The sequence below is a fragment of the Aquarana catesbeiana genome, linkage group LG01, assembly GCF_042186555.1.
Source record: "Aquarana catesbeiana isolate 2022-GZ linkage group LG01, ASM4218655v1, whole genome shotgun sequence".
Classification (NCBI taxonomy): domain Eukaryota; kingdom Metazoa; phylum Chordata; class Amphibia; order Anura; family Ranidae; genus Aquarana; species Aquarana catesbeiana.
In genome coordinates, this window is record NC_133324.1 from 358,297,293 (window position 1) to 358,318,804 (window position 21,512).

The 21,512-nt window shown below is 41.1% G+C and overlaps 1 protein-coding gene across 6 annotated transcripts in view; it reads left to right on the forward strand.

The window, feature by feature from the left end:
• The window catches only part of SEMA4D (semaphorin 4D), a 149,339-nt gene that overhangs the window by 118,574 nt on the left and 9,253 nt on the right, over positions 1–21,512 (forward strand). For 3 of the 6 annotated variants that reach the window (XM_073632944.1, XM_073632945.1, XM_073632946.1), the window contains 3 exons: positions 1,103–1,275; positions 3,928–3,971; positions 4,824–6,862. In XM_073632944.1, coding sequence (XP_073489045.1) covers positions 1,103–1,275; positions 3,928–3,971; positions 4,824–5,755 — 1,149 coding nt within the window. In that variant the 3' untranslated portion in view covers positions 5,756–6,862. Of the gene's footprint in view, positions 1–1,102; positions 1,276–3,927; positions 3,972–4,823; positions 6,863–7,038; positions 7,246–18,883; positions 18,907–21,512 lie in introns of those variants that run through there. The other 3 variants (XR_012244857.1, XM_073632947.1, XM_073632948.1) reach the window with 2 other exon arrangements.

Below are 21,512 nucleotides of genomic sequence, written 5' to 3' on the forward strand. Positions count from 1 at the left end.
TGATGTGAATGTACAATGTATATGTAAAGCCCTGCGTAAATTGACGATGCTATATAAGTACCTGAAATAAATAAATAAATATATAAACATTTATTGTAAAGCGCTGTGCAAACTGTTGACGCTATCTAAATCCTGTATAATAATAGTATGTGATTCTTTTCCAGGTAGGGGACGCACGCCGCCAGCGCCCCCGACTGTCCTGTGATTAGTCACAGCACAAGCCGATCAGTGGGTGCTGGCCAATAAATGACCATCGGCACCTGCTGATCAGCGAGGAGGGAGACAGGACAGAGCTCTGTGTATGTAAATAATACAGAGCTCAGTCCTGTCAGAAGGGATGTGCAGTTTTTTTGTTTTCCTGCAAAGCAGGGAATAAAAACCAGCACATCCCTTAGTGAAAGCACCTCACAGTAAATATGCAAACACTGGTTAGGCACACATTTAACCCTTTGATCACCCTAGATGTTACCCTTTCCCAGCCAGTGTCATTACTACAGTGACCGTGTATATTTTAAGCACTGATAACTGTATTAGTGTCACTGTTTCCCACAGTGTGTCTGTTAGTGTCAGATTGTCTGCCAGGCTATCGCAGTCCCGATTTAAGTCAGTGGTCGCCACCATTACTAGTATAAAAAAAAAAAAAAAATATTCCAGTATATACTGCAGTTTGACGCTATAACATTTGCACAAACCAATCAATCTACGTTTATTGGGATTTTTTTTACCAAAAACATGTAGCAGAAAACATATTGGCTTAAATTTATAAAGATTTTTTTTATTTTTATGTTTTATAGCAAACAGTAAAAAAAAAATTTTTCCCAAAATTTCAGGTTTTTTTTGTGTTTTGTTTGTAGCGCAAAAAATAAAAATTCCAGTGGTGATCAAATACGTCAAAAGAAAGTTCTATTTGTGGGAAAAAAATGATATAAATTTTGTTTGGGTACAGCATTTCATGACCGCGCAATTGTCAGTGCTGTATCGCAATGACCTGGTCATGAAGGGGGGGTAAATCTTATCGCCAGCATAATTACTGCATTTGCATTGACAGTTTACCCATTTCTGCTGTAACTAGAACTTCCTTTATGTAATGATTTTGTTGCAGAACAAGAGGTACATCTATGCTGGCTCCAGTGTTGAAGTGGTTCAGTCTCCCATTGCTTTCTGTGAGAAGTTCACCTCCTGTGCAGAGTGTGTGCTGACCAGGGATCCCTATTGTGCTTGGCACCCAGTCAAAAATTCCTGTGTTGAAATCCTTCTGGAGGCTGACACTGACAGGTACATAATTCATCCTTCTCTTTTCTTCCTTTGTAAATCATTTACACTACACCAGCCTTGCTTTGGGGATGGTTACACGTTTGTAGTAGCTAAATGCATGTTGGCGTAGATTAACCTGCAAAATCTAAACCCTGGTGTGTAAAATATTGAGGAAACCATTAAAAGCCAACATACATGTAAAATTGTATTTTTACACAGAAAGTACTTTTTAGCAATAAGGGTATCTGTATGGTAAGCTTACTGGAAGTCACAACCTGGAGCTGGCCATAGAGATTATAAGTCTTTGAGTCTGATCATAGATGGCATTTTCTGTACCTAACATGGTACGATGCAATAAGCTGTATATGTAGCACTAGATTCTTCTTCTTTTTTCATAACACAGAACAAGGGAGAATAGCCGAGAAGCTTTCTTCCAGACGTGCAATTATAACGTGTATAATCAAAGTTAACCCACAGTCCCACTCTGTTATGTGATACATTTCAGCCCAATATTGGGAGGAGTGTTGGCTAACTTGGGCAATCATTCTAGTCAGAAGGGCAGTGCAATTGATTCTTTGGTTATCTTTTGAGTGTTTGAAGTTACACGTGATTGGCTTACATTTATCTATACAGAGAATCTAGCCTGTTAGTGACCTGTACTGAAGGATTACTACATCGGAGTGCTAAAGTGAAAATTTGAAAAATGGTATTAGTCGCAAAAAAGTTTAAAACAAACATTTCAAGTGTATTTTAACCCAAAACCAAAAATATAATATATTGCCGATTATCAGTCCACACTTGCTTAAACGCTCCTAGCAGCAACTTTTGAGCATTTGCTTTTTGCTTCTAGAAGCAAATAGTGTTATCCTATGTGTCCATGCACACTATTGTAGTCTAGAAGCGTTTTTGAAGTTTCAGCTTCTAGGACCAGAAAAAAAAAGCTTTTTTTTTTTTTTTTAATTTTATCTTTTTTTGCATTTTTGGGAATGATTTGCTGGCAGAAAAAATGCCGAATGCTCCTAACTGCTGCTAAAAGGTGGCACAAAAATGCTATTATAAGCGTTTTTCATCCAGCGTTTTTCTGGCCTTTTTTTTTTTTTAAGCTTATAGCATGGGTGCTCAACCTGTGGCCCTCCAGCTGTTGCAAACTACAAGTCCCATGACGCATTGCAAGGCTGACAGGTACAAGCATGACTCCCACAGGCAGAGGCATGATGGGACTTATAGTTTTGCATCAGATGGAGGGCCACAGGTTGAGCACCCATGGCTTATAGTGTGTATGGAGCCTTAGGCACCTTTCACATGGGGCGGATCCATTTTGATGGACTCCACTTGCTTAGTGGGGTATCGCTCTGCTGATCCCCGCTGACCAGGCGGATGACAGGTCCATCTCCGCCCACTGTGCAGAGACGGACCTGTCAGAGTCCCGCCTTCCTTTATGGGGAGATCGGATAAAAACAGCCTGTCCGTTTTCATCTGATCCAACCCGCTGGACAGATGGCGAATGTATCACCATACATCTTTTCAGCAGATTTTGTTGGATCAGATGTCAGCGGACACATATCCACTGACATCCGCCTCCCCATAGAGGACAATGGGTGGCCCAATCAGGTTCACCTGGAAAAACGGACAGGCAGACCCAATTGGTCTGATCGTGTGAAATGGGCCTAATGCTTCTATTGCTTTATTTTCACCTGGCAATCCTGCAAATGGCACACTTCCTGTTCTTGGGTGGCTACATCAGTCCTCCACTGTATCTATGAAGGGAACCATGGTTGTCACCCTAGGCTGCTCTCCGGATATAGACTCTAAGAATGTCCATATCTCCATCTTTATTCTATGGAGGGCAGTATAATTGGTAGATTACAGAAGATAGCTAGGGAGGAAGATAATCTTTGGTGTGGCTTACAGGAAATGACAAGGACACTGAATTTTTGGCAGGATCAATAGTGATCAACAGTTTATGGCGCAAAGGAACTGAGTTAGGAGGGGGAGGGAAATGAGGAGAAAAGGAAGGAAGAGTGGATATTAGTCCAATAAAATCTACAAGGAGGGCCCAATAAAAATGTAGTAACCCTGTACAATCACTTCTGTGATGGCTGCAGCGCCTCTGATTGGATAAGCCTCTGTACTCATGTGCTGAAATAAAATTAAAAAAAGAGAGAGAGGCCGCCCCATTTAAGTGCAGATTCTATTAGAACATGAGAATAATAAACAATACGCACTTGCATGCAATTAGTAAAAGGACACAACATCCTGCAATGTATGGGTATCCTCTCAGGAAACGTCCTGCGGAGTTAATTAGCACAGTTCGCCAGGGAAGCGTGTCTGGGTGTTGCAGAGTAGCATCTAGAAGAGATATGTACCATCGACAGAGCTCGCCAGGGAAGTGTTGCCCGGGCAGTGCAGAGCGATGTTGCAGGACGCAGCTAGGTGTGTAAAATAGTTTATTTTCTGTATTTGCTGAAAATGTTCTTAGCTAAAAATAGAAAACGAATGCGGCCACCACATCGGAGGACTATATGCTGCAATATATTTTTGTATTGGGTATTTAGGGATCACAAAAACATATTACTATTGCAGGATGAGAAATTCTGGCATGGCTGTATTTTTACGAATATGGGACTGTGAACCTGAACTTTATATATAAATTCTTTTTTTATTTTACCACAGATCCTTGATTCAGTCTCTAAGTGGTGATTCTTCTAAATGCCCAGGTAAGTTTTGTCATGTTATTTTGAATAAATGAGAATTCTTACAGATTTGTAAAGTCATGATGGTTCCTTGGGCGCCTCTATTAATTCAGTCTGACTTTTTATTTAATGGTCTACTCGTGAAGTTTTAAAGTGGTTGTAAAGGCTGAAGATTTTTTACATTCTGTGCATGAAGGTAAAAAACCTTCTGTGTGCTGCTCCCCCCACGGCCCTTCCAATACTCACCTGAGCCCCACCTCAATCCAGCGATGTGCACAGGAGCCTTGGCTGTCCCAGGATTCCTTCTCGTCATTGGCTGAGACAGCAGTGGGAGTCGTTGGCTCTCACTGTTCTTAATCACAGCCATTGAGGAGAGAGCAGGGAACGGGGCCGAGCCGCATCTCTGTGTCTTATGGACGCGTAGAGCAGGGCTTGGGAGCGAGCATGCACTAGTGCCCCCATAGCAAGTGGCTTGCGGTTGGGGGCACTGGTCAAGGAGGAGCCAGAAGGACTGGTGGGGGACCCGAGAAGGAGGATTGGGGCTGCTCTGTTCAAAACCATTGCACCGAGCAGGTAAGTATAACATGTTTGGTTTTTTGTTTTTTGGGGGGTTTTTTTTAAGCCAAACCTTTAATACCACTCTAAAAAGCCCACTTCTAGCAACATACTGTATACAGTATGTTAAGCCTTAGCACAATATAGATTTGCTTCAAACCCAGTCAAAATCGCTGTGTTACACTTTATATATTACACATACACTAGCCACTATATGCAAGACTTGCTTTTGTACAGTTGGTTAAACAATTTTGTTTTAATTGATTTTAGCTGTAGCGTAATATAAGAAAATCACTGTTGATGTATGCCCCACTTTTTTAGATTCAGCTGATAAAGGGATCCAGGAAAGTAAGCAATACACTGTCAAGGCAGGAAGCACAATAGAGATGAAATGTTCTTACAAGTCTAATCTGGCTTCAGTCGTGTGGACATTCAATAATGAAAGCTTTAGCATGGCCCCTCCCAAATATATAGTGAGCAATGCTCTAATCATACTCAATGTGACGGAGTCCGACGCAGGCATTTACAAGTGTTGGTCACAAGAGCTTGTAATGAATAATGTTGTTTCCCAGTTGGTGATCAAACACGTTCTAGAGATTGAGAAGACACCGCCTCCCATGACCAGCACAACTCCACCGCCAACATGGATGGAAGCAATAATGGAAGCCACTAGACTGTATAAGGTGAAAAACGAGAAAACCACCAAAATGTCTACGTCTACATCTACATCAACTACTCCAATAGTAACTACATCTGTTGGGGGTGTGACGTATCTAAACAACAAAATGACAACACCAACAGTCTATGTGTCACAAGAGGTATTCAGCTCCCTTCCTAATGTGGAAAAGGCCTTGTACTTGACCAAAAACAATGACAGCTCTCTTCTCATAATTCTGGTCATAGTATTCTTTTTACTTTTCTTCATCTTGTTGACCTACAATTGCTACAAAGGGTTCCTTCCTGACACTTGTCTGAAATACCGCTCTGCTGTGCTGTCTAGCAAAAAGAAAAGTCCTCCAAGCTTGAAAGATTGTGAGCAGGGTTTGAAGGAAACCTTGGTGGAAAAAGGGTGTACTGAGAACCAGACTAGCGGGACAGTTAAAGCACCTCCAGACACTGGCTATGAGACGGATGCAGAATGTGGTAATGGCAACATCACTCATAAAGAAGATGAGACAACAGAGGAAAAGGAGACGGACCAACCATTTGATGTCAAATGTGAAATAAAATACGCCGACTCAGACGGTGATTGAAACCAATGCTTTCATTTCAAGTAATATGTATACTGAGCCGGAGGTAATAGGGCTACTTGGCAGCCAGCTGTTCTGCTTCACTCCATTTCATAAAAGGATATATAGTTATTGTTTCTTGTTTTTACCTAAATGAATTGTTTGTATATCTTTTCCATTTTTTTTACATTCCTCTTTAGTTTGTGTTTCTTTCTTTGCACAAGACCGACCAAGTTCTTTCACGTTATAAATTTAATTCCAAATTGGAAGTTATTTTTTTTTTTTTTTTTTTTATTATTATTATTATTATTATTATCAAATTGGTAAGTATCTGGTACTTTGCCCACATGGGGTACAGCTATTCTCATTCGTACTTGAAGATGAAACTTCCAGAACAAAATTTGTAATACTGTATATATAGTCTATGTTAATTTGCCTGCAGCTTTGGGATGGATCTTTTCAGTTCAGTTTCTTCAGTTGAATTACTTTCTCAGGGAATACAACCTTTGCTGTCCTACTTTTCATACTGTAAAACAAAACTGTTATCCTTGCAACCTTTTGGGTATTAGAGTGATGGAGTGAGGGAAAGGGCAGTGATCTGTCTGAGTTGTTTTTACTTGTTACGCGTCACAATAGGAACTGGAATGTGGACTTAACTACTGACACTGGGAAAGATGCAAATAATTCCAGTACACAGCAAAACAGATTGTGTATAATGGAACAGGAAGTATTTTAGGCATTTCCAAAATCCCTGTATTATGCGCTGGTAATACTTAAATGGAAGCACCAGCTGACATTTCTATGGACTATAAGGGAAAAATAAGACTTTCTACAGTGACTTTTGGTCCTACCTGTGAAAACACTGGAGGGAAACTGCGGACTAAGAGACTGAGACTATTTACCTGCAGAATCCACATGCTATTCGGACTGGAAAGCATGTTCAGTAAACTCATTGAAGTGGATTCTTTCAGTGTATTATATTGTTTAGCTGTAAACAAAGGAAAAAAAACACACTGTGATTCTTGCTGTTTATACTTTGAAAATAAGTTTATTTTTCTAAAACTGTTCTGTAAAAAATGTAAATTCATGATACCCTAATATTAAAGTATAATTTTATTCTAAGAATTTTAATTTACTGTTTTGTTATTTTTTGGCCCATGTACACTTGCCTGTTATCATTCTTATTTCAAACTTTTGTTCAGTGCATGAACTTTATTTTTAGTAGTGTTGTGCATCCTTTTTACTTTCTTTGATCTTTCTTAGTTCCCTCTTTCTTTCTTTCTCTTGTGTCTTTGTCTGTCACACAGCCTCATCTCCCATACCCTTTCCTTCTTCTGCCACTTCCTTTGTGTCCTCTATGGCTTCAGATATACATCCTTCACTATCCAGCATGCAGCCTGAAGTCCTGTCTATTGCTGACACAGATGTTCTCAAATTGCTTCCTCCTTTCCTAAGTGATCAGGGCCAGATTGTTCATGTCCATGGAACCCTTCACCTGTTCTGTCATGCCACTGGTGAGTAAACCCCAGGTGTCCTCTATACAGAACACATGGTACGGTACAGATGAATGTACTTATTTTTAATGTGAACACATTAAAGTAAAATATGCCGTTCTTCTTGCTATCCAGTTTAATAATGCCTGTGTATAGATGCTTTTGCAAGCTCTTGTTTTCTTTCTCTTTGTCACTAGACATGTACAGATCAGAAAAATGTGTTTTAGTTTTGGTTAAATTTGTTAAGTTAAAAATTTTTGTTGTTTTGTAGATTTGTTTAAGAATCCATTGTTAGTTCCGTTTATAAATTTTCTGACGAATTCCAAATTTTCAGAATGATTCAAATTCCAATCAGCCAAAAATGTATCGACCGATCCTAATTCTGTGTGAAGAATAGCTGGTTGTTAAGGAGCGAGCCGGCTGCCGCGTCCTTAAGAACCAATGACTCATCAGCTGTCAGCGGGTTTCCCCACTGACGGCTCAATCTAAACAAAAGAATGCATGGGGTTCCCCCACCCTATCCATACCAGGCCCTTCGGCTGTGGTATGGATTTTAAGGGGAACCCCACGCTGAAAAACAAACAGCATGGGGTCCCCCCAAAATCCATACCAGACCCTTCTCTGAGGTATGCAGGTCAGGAAAGGGGTGGGGCACAAGCGAGCGCCCCCCTCCTTCCCTCTTATGAACTATACTGGGCCACATGGGGCCCAAAGCAAGATAGGGACAAGGGCCTCTTCCCCACAACCCTGGCAGTGGTTGTGGGGGTCTGCAGGTGGGGGGCTTATTGGAATCTGGAAGCACCCTTTGACAAGGGGGGGTCGGCAGATCCTGCCCCCCCCATGTGAATGAGTAGAGGTACATTGTACCCCTACTCATTCACCATAAAAGTGGCAGAAATAAATAAAAACAGACAGTTTTTGACAGTTTCTTAATTAACAAAAACAATCCCCCTAAGTAAATCCAGGGTCAATCATGATTAATGCCGCTGCTGACCCAGAAAAAAAAAAAAAGAGGTCCACACCTGATGAAGGCTCCCCCTGTCTGACAGCTCCACCAGCTGACACTTCTTAAATAACTAAGCTGCAGGCCCAGCTGATATTGTTTCTGGGTGATCCCGCCCCCTTGTGATGTCATCACCTCAATAACATCACGAGGGGGTGGGGTCACCCCGCAACCTCATAGACTGGCCCCAGCCCTTCATTATTTAAGAACTGTAAGAGGGCGGGGGCCTTTGTTGGGTGTGGACTGGCGGTGTTCATCGTGATTGATGCTGGATTTACTATTGTATTCTGTCAGCAGAGAGCATGGTGCGCATTCCCTGCTGGCAGAATACAATGGTTACCGTAAACATATGTGAAAAAATCCAACATGCTGGTGTACCCAAGTTGATCAATCATATGCATTTAGAGGACATTTCTAACACGCATAAATGCATGTAATGATTGGCAACGGTGCCATTCAGTCTGAATATTTACCTGCAGGAAAAGATGATCTGGGAGGCATAAAAGTTGTTTAGCCTTTCTAAATGCAGGAGAATTGATCTGGGAAGTGCCAGTGTGAATGAATCCTAAGTTTGAAAGAACCAGACAAATGAGAAGGAATACGCTTAGATATTACCTGACATTTGTCTCAGCTGTGTGGTCTGTAGTTACTTGTAGAAGGTAGCAAGTCGTTGGCAGTGACCTTATCCTCTTCTAACCACCTCCATATGTTAATCAAGGTTCATTAAGGTGTACTGTATGTGAAGACAAAAATTGTTTTATATAGAGTGCATAATGACTAGAATTTCTGTCTCACTTTTACTGCTATCCAGATTGGCTTGACATACGCATGGGATATCACTCATCCAGTAGTGTAAGAAATTAATGCAGGAAAAAACCATTGCTCGCCCAATCCAATCCTGATTGTTACATATGTATGTGGCAGCCTCGGCCAGCAACATTACCATTACCGAACCAAAGCTTTGTCCCTTCCAGGTACAGGGGTGTTGAGGATTTCTTTCAGACAGACACCCGTCAGAGAGTGGGCAGATTGTAAAATTTTGGTAACATATTCAGATTAAAGTTTATCTAAACTCAAAACTAACTCAAACTCAAAATATAACATATTGCAGTTTATCACTCTGCATTAGTTTTCTTTTTTTTTTTTTTTTTTGTTAGGACTGGTATGGCGAAATAGATGACATTTTAGTTCTTGAGTTTATATATACTTTAAAGCAGGTATATAAAGGTGGGGCCCCTGATAGACTGAAGGACTGGCTACAGCAGTAAGGATTTACAGGTAGGTAATGTTCACTATAACAGCTTGAAAATACTTTTATTTTTTGACTCGTGTTTACAGTCTACATTTTCTTGGAAAATAAGTTCAAGGTGAATATTCATTGTAAAGCTCACTACAAGTGTTGCAATCTGATTGTGCAATCTTTATTTAGCTCGATGAAGAAGAAAACGAAGTGGTCACACACTGGAGCCAAACAAATGCTTGATAGAAAACCTTTATTGGCAGATGCCAGACACTGGTACAGGAATCGTAGTTAACACGTTTCACACGGGTATATCGAACAAGCACGATATACCCGTGTGAAACGCGTTAACTATGATTCTTGTACCAGTGTCTGGCATCTGCCAATAAAGGTTTTCTATCAAGCATTTGTTTGGCTCCAGTGTGTGACCACTTCGTTTTCTTCTTCATATCTGCTGTGGACGGTGGTGAGCCAGGGTCTGCACCTGGGACTTGTTCGCACCCATAGTTTGCCTGAAGCTGTGTGCTTTCTTTTGCTGACTTTTTTTTTAGATCAATTTCTAGTTAGATCTCCCAACTAGCATGTAATGCCTAGGGTCTGCCTGATGGTATACAAATTGATTGGATAGGATAGGTAGGTTCGCATATTACATAGTTTTGGTAGTTCTAAAGTTGATTGTATGGTCAGATTGTAATGTGTACAGTTAGCCTAAGGGTTTTAGAAAGCTTGATAGCATGGGAGGGGAAACAGTTTAACCAGTCATGTGCAGGATGATCGGAATTCTGGAACATTATTATTGCCATGGTTGTAAAGAAGATAAACTGTCTTCACTTAGACAATTTTTGACACCTGTTTTGTTAATGTGTTTGTTATTGCGTCTACACCCAACCCAAGCTGTGCGCAGACAGCCTAAAGAGATGGGTGCAGACGCAGCCAGACCCATCCACATGCTAAAATTTGACATGCTTGCAGGAGTGGAGGAGGGAATCTGAATGAACACTGTGTTGGATCCATGCACCCGCTCCGACACACGTGAAATTTTGACATGCAGCTGCTGTATCTTCATCCACCTCAATAGGCTGCCTGCTCTCAGCTCAGGGTGGATGCAGACACAATAACAAATGTGGCCCACACTCAGAACAAGTGTCAACTTCCATCTCAATGGAGCCTTAGAATCAAATCAGGTTAAAATGCAAAGGGGATTTTTTTAATAAAATTGATGGTTTGTGTATAGGGGTATCACACTTGGAAACAACTCAAATGCAGCCCCAAGATAGTGTTTTTATGCTTTTCATGTAAAAATGGAATGCCTTTAAAGTGGTAGTAAATGCTGTTTTACCACTTATGCCTACAGGTAAGCCTATGATAAGGCTTACCTGTAGGCACTGTGAATATCTCCTAAACTTGCATTGTTTGGGAGATATTCAGAGTGCATGCAGCCGGTGAGATCATGCGCTCTGAAGGTCCGGCTTATTGTGTCAGTGTTTTGTCAGATTTTGTAACGGTGATGTTCCGTCGCCGCCATCTTGCTACATTCTGCACTCGTGTAAGGATACAGTGAGAAGGCGGCAAGCAGACATCTTTTTACACCCACTGGAGTCATGAATTTCACACTTGTATAGTGAAATACAGGATTTAAAAATCCGTCTGACTGTTTAATGTTGAATTTAAAAAGCAGCGGCACGCCTGCTGATCTCACAGGTTTGCCAATATGACAGAACACCGCTGCTTTGAAAAATCAACATCAAAACAGTTTGACCGATTTCTAAATACTGAATTTCACTATATAAGCGCAGTTTACTGTTAAAAATAAGTGTGAAATGCAAGACTCCGGTGGATGTAACCAGAAGTCCACCTGCCGCCTTCTCACTGTATCCTTACTGTGGACGAGTGCGGGGTGTTGCAAGATGGCAGCGAAGGAACGTCACTTCCGTCACAAAATCTGACTGGTCACCTAATCTGAGGAAACACTGGACCTTTAGAGCCCGCGCCTTAAACAGCGGCTCCTGCGCGCATGCGTGGGAGTAATGTCATTGCGTTTTCGACCACTCATGTAGCCGGAGGACGTGAACCCGGAAGGAAGTTCAGGTGAAGATGCAAGCCCTGTCAGCGGTGACAGCGTGGCGCTGGAGGTCTTTGTTTAAAGGTAAGTCTCTCATAATGTGCTAGTATGCGATGCATATTAGCAAATTATGACATTGCCTTGCAGGGGAATTTTTTTTTTTTCCTCAGCTGTGGATTACTAACCGTTTGCCGACAGGCTCACGCCGATATACGTTGGCAGAATGGCACGTACGCAAAACCACGTACCTGTATGTCACTCCGTCATCGGTGGCTATTGAGCACGCATACTCCGCAGGAGCGTGCTCGCGGGTCCCGCGGACTCGATGTCCGCCGGTGGCCCCAGATTGTAGCATGGAGAGGCAGAATGGGGAGATGCCTATGTAAACAAGACATTTCCGTGTTCTGCATAGCAACATGACAGGGAAATGCTCAGGAGCAATGATCTGTCATGTTCTAGTGAGCCCACCCCCCCTACAGTTATAACACACTGAGGGAACACACTTAACCCTTTAATCGCCCCTAGTGTTTAACCCCTTCTCTGCCAGTGACATTTACACAGTAATCCGTGCATTTTTATAGCACTGATAGCTGTACAAATGTCAATGGTCCCAAAATAGTGTGAAAAGTGTCCGATCTGTCCGCCGCAATGTTGCAGTCACGATCAAAATTGCAGATCGCCGCCATTACTAATAAAAAAATATATATAATAAAATTGCCATAAATCTATCCCCTATTTTGTAGACGTGATAACTTTTGCACCAACCAATCAATATGCGCTTATTGCGATTTTTTTTTTTTTTTTTTAACCAAAAATATGTAGAATACATATTGGCCTAAACCGAGGAAGAAATTTGTTTTTTTTTTATATTTTTGGGGGGATATTTATTATAGTAAAAAATATTGCTTTTTTTTTTTTCAAAATTGTTCCTCTTTTTTTGTTTATAGCGCAAAAAATAAAAACTGCAGAGATGATCAAATACCACTAAAAGAAAGCTCTATTTGTGGGGAAAAAAAGGACGTAAATTTTGTTTAGGTACAGCATCGCACGACCGTGCAGTTGTCAAAGTGACGCGGTGCCGTATTGCAAACAAGGGCTTGGTGAGGAAGAGAGTAAATCCCTCTGGGGCTGAAGTGGTTAAGATTCATCCACAATACAGTGTACTTACCATACATTAACATTTCATTTGCCTTTCCTGCTGAGCAGGGCCAGAAACATTTTAAATGCAGCAAAAAAAAAAGAAGATATGCTGTGTTTACAAAAATGTACCATGCATGATAAAGCAACATTACTTTATATAGTGTAAATACAAGGGCCATGTGTATTCTCACTTGAATTTTCTTGTCCTGTGTGTATAGCTTCCAGAACTGTGGACTAATCCTTTATGAAACCACTCCTACACTTTGGCCCTGTGCAGAAGTGTCCTGTAATACAGATCAGTCACTGCTGCTCTGTCCTTGTACGGGGTGACAGGTATCTGCCCCTCTTGTAGTTTTCTGCAGGCAGCCTATAGTGGTCAGGCACCTTCCACAGTTCTCTCTCTCGATGATGTCACCGCTACCTTTACAAGGAACAGACGAGTACACTAAGCTCCTGTATTAAATACACATACAGTGTGCCTAATAAAAAGTCAGTAATGCGCTTACAATGTGCTGGATACAATATCATCTTATTTATATTATTTTTTTATAAACTTTTTATTACATAAGATTTCAGTAAAGTATATACATAATTATTTTCCCCACTGTATATTAGAAATATATATTTGATCCCCTGCATATTTTTTAAGTTTGCCCACTTACAATGAAATGAAAGGTCTAAAATTTTCATCATAGGTGTACTTTAAATGATAGAGACAGAATATTCCCCAAAAATCAAGAAAAAAACATGATACAAATATTATAAATTGAGTTACAAATGAGTGAGTAAAATAAGTATTTGATCCCCAAGCAAAACATGACTTAGTACTTGGTGGAGAAACCCTTGTTGCCAAGCATAAAGGTAAGATGTTTCTTGTAGTTGGTGACCAGGTTTGCACACATCTCAGGAGGGTTTTTGCTACACTCTACTTTACAGATATATTCCTTAAATCCTTAAAGTGATTGTAAAGTCTCGTTTAAAAAACAAAAACAGACATGTCATACTTGCTCTGTTGCAATGTTTTTGCACAGAGCAGCCTGGATCCTCCCCTTCTCGGGATGTGATCCTGGCCCCTCCCTCCTGTTCAGTGCCCCCACAGCAAGCAGCTTGCTATAGGGGGCACCCGAGCCGAGTCATCGCTACCTGTGTCCATTCAGACACGGAGCCCCGACCCCACACCCTCTCTCTCTCCTGATTGGCTAACTGACTTTGACAGCCGCGGGAGCCAATGGCGCCGCTGCTGTGTCTCAGCCAATCAGGAGGAGAGTCCCAGAACAGCTAAGACACTCGTGGACATCACTGGAGAGAGATGGGGCTCAGGTAAGTAATTGGGGGGTGCTGGGGAGGCTGCTACACACAGAAGGTTTTTCCCTAATGCATGAAATGCATTAAGGTAAAAGCCTTCTGATTTTACAACTCCTTTAAGGTTTCTTGGCTGTCGCTTGGCAACTTGAAGTTTTGGCTCCCTCCATAAATTTTCTATAGGATAAATGTTTGGAAACTGGCTAGGCTACTCCATGACCCTGATGTGCTTCTTCTTGAGCCACTCCTTTGTTGCCTTGGCGATATGTTTTGGGTCATTGTCATGCTGGAAGACCCATCCACGACCCATCTTCAGTATTCTGGTTGAAGAAAGCAGGTTCTCATCCAAGATTTTACAATACATGACCCCGTCTATTGGCCCCTCAGTGTGGCAAAGTCAGCCTGTACCTTTAGCAGAGAACAGCCCCAAAGCATAATGTTTCCACCTCCGTGCTTGACTGTAGGGATGGTGTTCTTGGGGTCATAGTCAGCATTTTTCTTCCTCCAAACACTGTGAGTCGAATTATTTCCAAAGAGCTCAATTTTGGTCTCATCTGACCACAGCATTTTCTCCCAATCCTTCTCTGAATCATTTAGATGTTCATTGGCAAACTTCAGACGGGCCTGTACATGTATTTTGTTGAGGAGGGGGACCTTGCAGGCGCTGCAGGATTTCAATCCATGGCGGCATATTGTGTTACCAACGGTTTGGTTGGTGACTTTGATCCCAACTGCCTTGAGATCATTCACAAGCTCCCCCCATGTAGTTCTGGGCTGATCCCTCACTTTTCTCATGATTATCTTTACCCAATGAGGCGAAATATTGCATGGATCTCCAGACTGAGGGGGATTGATGGTTATTTTTGTATTTCTTCCATTTACAAATAATCGATCCAACAGTTGTTTCCTTCTCACCAAGCTTCTTGCTGATGGTCTTGTAGCCCATTCCAGCCTTGTGCAGGTCTACAATCTTGTCCCTGACATCCTTTGACAGCTCTTTGGTCTTGCCCATGATGGTGAGGTTTGAATGGAAGAAAGATTCTATGGACAGGTGTCTTTTAAAACACATAAGGAGTTGTCGTTGGGAGCATCATCTTAAATTGACAGGACTAATCTGTGTACCACATGAGCACATTCTGTAGCCAGTCTGTGGGAGCCTTAATTATTGTTGGTTGGTAGAGGATCAAATACTTATTTTACTCTCTGAACTGCAACTCAATTTATAACATTTGTAGCATGTGTTTTTTTCAGGATTTTTAGTTGATTTCCTGTGTCTATCATTTAAAATACACCTATAATAAAAATTATAGACCCTTCATTTCTTTGTAAGTGGGCAAACTTACAAAATCTGAATGGGACCGAATAATTATTTTCGCCACTGTATATCATTCCATACTAATTCCTCCTTCATACATCGTTCATTGCAAGCTTAATATAATTTCAACATTATTACCCTTCAGTTCACCCACAGGTTGACGTCAAGCTCCAAACAATTAACTCTACATTTATCTTCCATTTTTTTTTTTTTCTTATAATTCACTTTTACGTTTCCTTTATATCCAGACACAGGGGAGTTGCACCACATATCCCATATTTTATAATAAGCCTTTCAATGCCTCTCTATGTTCATACGGTAATATCTGATTATCTGCTCTGATGCATTGGTCTGTTGATGGAGCTAATAATTGCATTCATCTTAAAGCTATTTGTTTACGTGCTAAGAATAATGTTTCATATAGCATAAACCTGCTATACTTTGGTCATTCTTCCACATCCGATAATCCTAATAAACATACTTCTAGTGTATATGGCACTTGTCTGCGGGTAATAAAAGATAGTTTATCTTTTACCTGTTTCCAATATTCAGCAATTTCAGGACAATCCCACATCAAATGTACAAAGTCTGCCTCAGGCTGATGACATCTTATACAATCCGATGAGGTAATTTGTCCCAATCCTATACAATCTTTGTGGAGTGAGATATGTTTGTATAATATACAGCTGGATTAGTTTATTATTAATAGCGGGAGAAACTCCCAAATGTGAGGAGCAGATCTTATTCCATTTCTCCTCCATCACAGTAGGGAGGACACCCCGCTACTTATGTCTTATTTTAAGTGGAGTACCACACAACTTAGCCCACAACAGTTGAGAGTACAATACAGATATTAAACCTTTCGGTCCTTGTGATCGCAATATTCCTATTAATGATACTTTAGGATCTTGCCGACCAGATTGGACCTGGACCATATGTCTTAATTTTAAATGTTTATACAAAAAACGTATGGGGTATATCATATTGCTGACTTAATTATTCAAATGAACGCAGTCTTCTATGATCATATATCTGTGTCAGTGTGACTATTCCTCTGTCTTCAAAATTCATCATTCGGAAATGCATTCAAATGTTCTAAAGAACAATTATTCCACATAGGGATCTGTAAGGGAGTATCCCTACATCTCGCTAGCTTTTTAGCCTTTCTCCATACTGCCCTAGCAAGGGCCACCATAGGTATGTTCATAATCTTATAATAGCCTTGTGATCCTGGTGACAATGACGCACTGCAGGTAGGACATCAGACGTACACAAATGTCTACAGCCAAAACTGAAAATGGGCAATCGATGCAAAGTCTGATATGTAGCAAGGACACAGAAATGTTTTACAAATGCCTTATGCACAGGAATACTACATTAAAAATGACAATACTGTATTCTGCAAAAGCATAAAATACACCCCCAACCACTTATGCCATAGATTATACAATTTTCTTTCCTTCCATCATGGGGGGGGGGGGGGGGGGGAGAAAAAATGGCTTGATTCCCCCTTCAACACAGTCACTGTTGATGGGGGAATCCCTCCCACAGCGCCGTCGTGTTCTGCTGGGGGGAGCCTTCCCTTCATAGGTTGGACATGTCTTTTTTCAACATCAGCAACTATGTAACACGATTACTGCTGGCTGCTATAGCCGCTGGCAGTGATCACATGCATAGAATATAGCAGGCTGGTTGTACTGAAGTTGATTGATGGGTCGACTTCAGTACAACCAGCCTGCCCATAGATGGGTTGAATCTCAGCTGGTTTCTGCTGAACCAGCCAAGATTTGATTAATTTATAGCCAGTTTTAGAGTGGTGCATGATAAAATGTCCAGGATGATGCTTGACTTTCCCTTCCTGTGGTCAGTATTAAGGGGCAGTCTCTGGATCCTTGCAAGCAGAAAGCTGCTCTAATCTAGTGAATGGACCTCTCAGAAAAGGCAGCAGCATCCACTCCCGAGTGGCATTGTGTTGCTAGTCAAAGCATTTCCAGGATAGCCTCCTCTTTCTGAAGCCGCCTTCTTGTACTAGCGTTGCTAATCCCGGTCCCACTGCAGAGTATTTCTGTGCATAAAGAATTTTTGGGAAGATCTGTGCATCAATCACCTGTTTCCAGTTTTGGATGGAAACCTTTAAGTTTGTCATATGTCCTACGTGTGATGTGTGGTTATCAGAATTGCAAGGCTATTTTAAGGGGATGCTCCATCTGGTGCATTACTGACTTTTTATTAGGCATGTCGATTTTTCTTTTAATGCACTAGCTTGATGTACCTATTGTCTATTGTTACAGTTCTGGTTTTCCTCTGCCATTTCAAAGACTCAGGCTGACCGTAGACGGCTCAGATCTCAGTCCGGTTCAGAAGGAACTGGCTGCGATTTGAACCGTGTGTGCGCAGGGTGAATGTACCAAGTTGATCGATCAACTTTGGTACAACCAGCCTGCTGGATCCCCCCCCCCCCCTGCCGGGGAGCAGACAATTTCTCAGCGGGAGGGATTCCCTTATCAGCACTGTCTGTGTTGATGGGGAAATCATGTCAATGACGGTTCTTATAATGGATGTAAACCTGAAATTTTTTTTATTCATACTGTAGAGTATAAGATTTCCTATCATTTGAGCCCAGTCTTGGCACACAGAGTTAATCCATCTCTGAGCAATCCCCTTTTATTGTTCAGTGAGACAATTCTTGACAAACTGAGAAAAACTTTGTCAAATCCTCCCCCTTGCTGTGAGTGACAGGTGATTTACATATCTCGTGCACTAGCCTAAGACACATGCATGATTTTTTAATTCCCACCCCCACTCCTTTCTTCGGCAGCTCTGCAAGGATTGGCTGTTCCACACCTCAGCATGATTTGGCATGCTGAAGTCATGTGGTTACTTTCCTGTCTATTCACTGGATGTTAGAGATCATAGCAGAAGTTCAGTATAAGAAATACACAGGAGAAAATGCATATTGACAAGGGGAGTGTAGAGGTGGGCGGGGAGTCTACTGACATCACGACTCCACCCACCGAGCTCCAGACAACAGACCCACCCACAGAATCTGCAGTTTTTCGGCTCTCATAACAGACAGAGGGGAGACATTTGACAGGTAAAGATACATGCAGGAGGCATGTATATCCTTATAGATAACCCCTATGGCAGTAGTTTAGAAAGCATGACATTGGGTTTACATCCACTTTAATGTTTGCCTGGACTTCAGCTTTTTTTATTACTGCTCTACAATAATCCAGTTCAAAAGTTTTGAAATCTTCATTCTAGATCCTTCAAAAATGTTTCACAACCATTTGTCAGCAGCAGGACACAAGTTCCCGTCTACTCAAGCTGTGTACACTCTTTCAGGAAAAAAAGAACAATAATACTAAAGTGAATGCCAAGTGTCCACAGCGTTCCCTTTTGGCTTGTGTAGAAGAATTAGAGCAGCTAAAATGGAGTGGAATAGAACATGCTTTATGGCAAAGACAGCAAAAAAAAAAAAAGTGTACAATGCTTTATTGCTTCATGTGCTTCCACTGAAAATTCCAAGCCTACATTTAAGAATGTATAACTTGTTAAAGTGATTTTTTTTTTTTTTTTTTTTTTTTTAATCTTAAGCATCCAAAAATGGAGCAACACATGTAAGTAATGTGAATTATGCTACAAAAGTGCCATTTTTTTCACTTGCTGTTGAAAATGTCCTTAAGTTGTGTGCTTTGAGCAAACAAAGGGATTTTCTCAAGGTGTCACGTTGCTAAAATGTATTGTATACATGCACAGAACCTTTCATTCTCATGCTAAACCTGTCAACAGTCTGGCTTGTCCAGATTACTTTGTACAGGTAAATAGGTTGCCTTGAGCTATACTAAATCACTGAATGGAAACAGTCAGGAACTTTACATTGTCTTACATGACTACAGCATTGGTTTGCTTCTGTATGTGCAACCTGCAGTGGACAGCACTATAATGCCTAGTACACACCATGAGAAAATTTGACCAAAAATGCAGCTTTTGGAGCGATTGTCCGATAATCTGATAGTACACCACTTTCGAGATCCGATCACGACAGTTCATGTGAAATGACCTGAAGGGACAAACATGAACTTTTTTTCTCGTACAATACCAAAGCGATTTTTGTTTAACCACTTGCCTACCGGGCACTTTCACCCCCTTCCTGCTCAGGCCAATTTTCAGCTTTCAGCACTGTCGCACTGAGGCTACACTGATAGGCGGCCCTGATATGCAGCACTGATGAGGCTGCACTGATGATCTGTGTAAATGTGTGCTGTCATGGGATAGCCAGTTATCGGCTTTCCTCACACGGTGACAGCACTGAGAAAAGGAAATGCTGAATACCAGCATTTTGTTAACATGGGATCGGCTGTGATTGGACACAGCTGAACACATGGTAAAGGCCCACTGTGATTGGCCCTTTACCTCAATCTGTGATCAGCTGCATCCAAAGGACACAGCTATCACAGAGCACACACAAGGGGTGAGGTTCTGGGAGGACATCAATAGACTCCCTCCCAGAACTGGATGACCGCACTGTAGCCATCTTTCAGCTATAGCGCACTCGACAAGTGGTTAATCAATACAGTATTTGTCTGTAAAAAATCGAGTGACCAAGACCGCGCATGCTCGTAAACTAAAGAATACATTACAATACAACACATTATATTATATTATCACGGGAAGTTGTATTCTGTCTTATGAGAATTTTCATAACTAGTAACCTTTTCGTTTTTAATATGAGACTAGCATGGAAAAAACAAAAACGGATGATCATTGGTCCGATATTCTTATCGTGTGTACCAGTCTTAACATGGAGTGCTAGCTCTGATGGGTTTCTATCTTGTTGCAAAGTGCAAAAGAAAAGCTGTAAAGAAGGTCATCAGCTGTGTCCCATCTCCTTTTAATTATGGCATAAAGGTAAGGTCTTGTAGATCTGTGTAACAAGAGTAAAGGATGTTATGGTAATTCTCACATTGAGGCCACATAGCTAAAAAAAAACTATACATTGACAGCAAAGACATTGGCCTAAAACCTAATAGCCCTTAATCTTAAAGAATAATGAAAGGCAAAACATTTTTTAGGATAGAGTGAAGGCGGAGTAGCATACCTATCAGGCTTGTTTTGCTGTCTGTGTCCTCAATAAAGAGAACCATCCTCTCTATTTGTCTTTGGCCAGTATCACAGAGGGTAAAAATGACAGAAAAAGTTGAGTTGTTGCCAGAACCGAAATAGAGGGGAAATATTCCACTAGTTCTGTTGATATGCATGGATTTCCCTCACTTTGGAGGGATTTCTTCTCAATTCCTGTTGCGGTAAGGGGCAAAAAGTAAACTGGCAGATGTTATAACTTTCTCTTACTTTATCCAAAGTAAAAAGAGAAAAGTTTTGCCTTTTTAGTTTTCTTTCAAATTAACATACATTTAAATAATGCACATTCATAATTTAAATACAGCTCACTCAAAATACTGTACACAGATTAGTATTTTTACATACATTAGTATTTCTAGGGGAAACTAGGCCTTTGAAATATTACGTTTCATTCTGCCAGCTAAAAGTCTTTTGCATTTTTTATCTGTTGGCTAACAACTGCAGCTACATAGAAAGTGCATTTAATCAATACACTTTTATTGACAGCGAGGAACTATAAGACTATCCATAGACATGGGAAAGTTAGTCCATGCTGATCCAACAAGCTAGTGACACTTGGAAGGAGTCATCATTTATGCAGTTTTTCCCACATGTTATTGTTTCTGCCTTTGCTTATCATTGCCACCGGTGTTTGCCAACACCTTTCCCCTCCAACCCCCTCTCCAAAAACAACATTGTTGTGGTAGTGCACCAAGTAGTCAAGGGCATGCATGCACGTGTCACCTCCTTCTGAGGTCTTATGGTTATCTCACGGGCATATCTCCCTATGAATAGTAGGCATGTATTGTGAATATTTGCCTATCTTCCAGCATGTTTCCTCAAGTTTCATATTCTCATCAGACCATGACAGCAGCATGTGCATGGTGTCTTGTTCCCCCCCTTTCCTCTACATAAAAGAGTAAGAAACTATGCCCACTTGAAGGCAAATTTTCCAAGAAGTTGTAAAGTCTTCCTGTACAGTTATACAAGACAAGTATCTCATTCTTTTGAAGGTCAGAAATGGCCCGACTTATCACAAGCATTACTAGAATTAGGATTGTTGCTTGTACTTATGAGGTTCTTTTTGGCCTCCTAAATTCAGCCA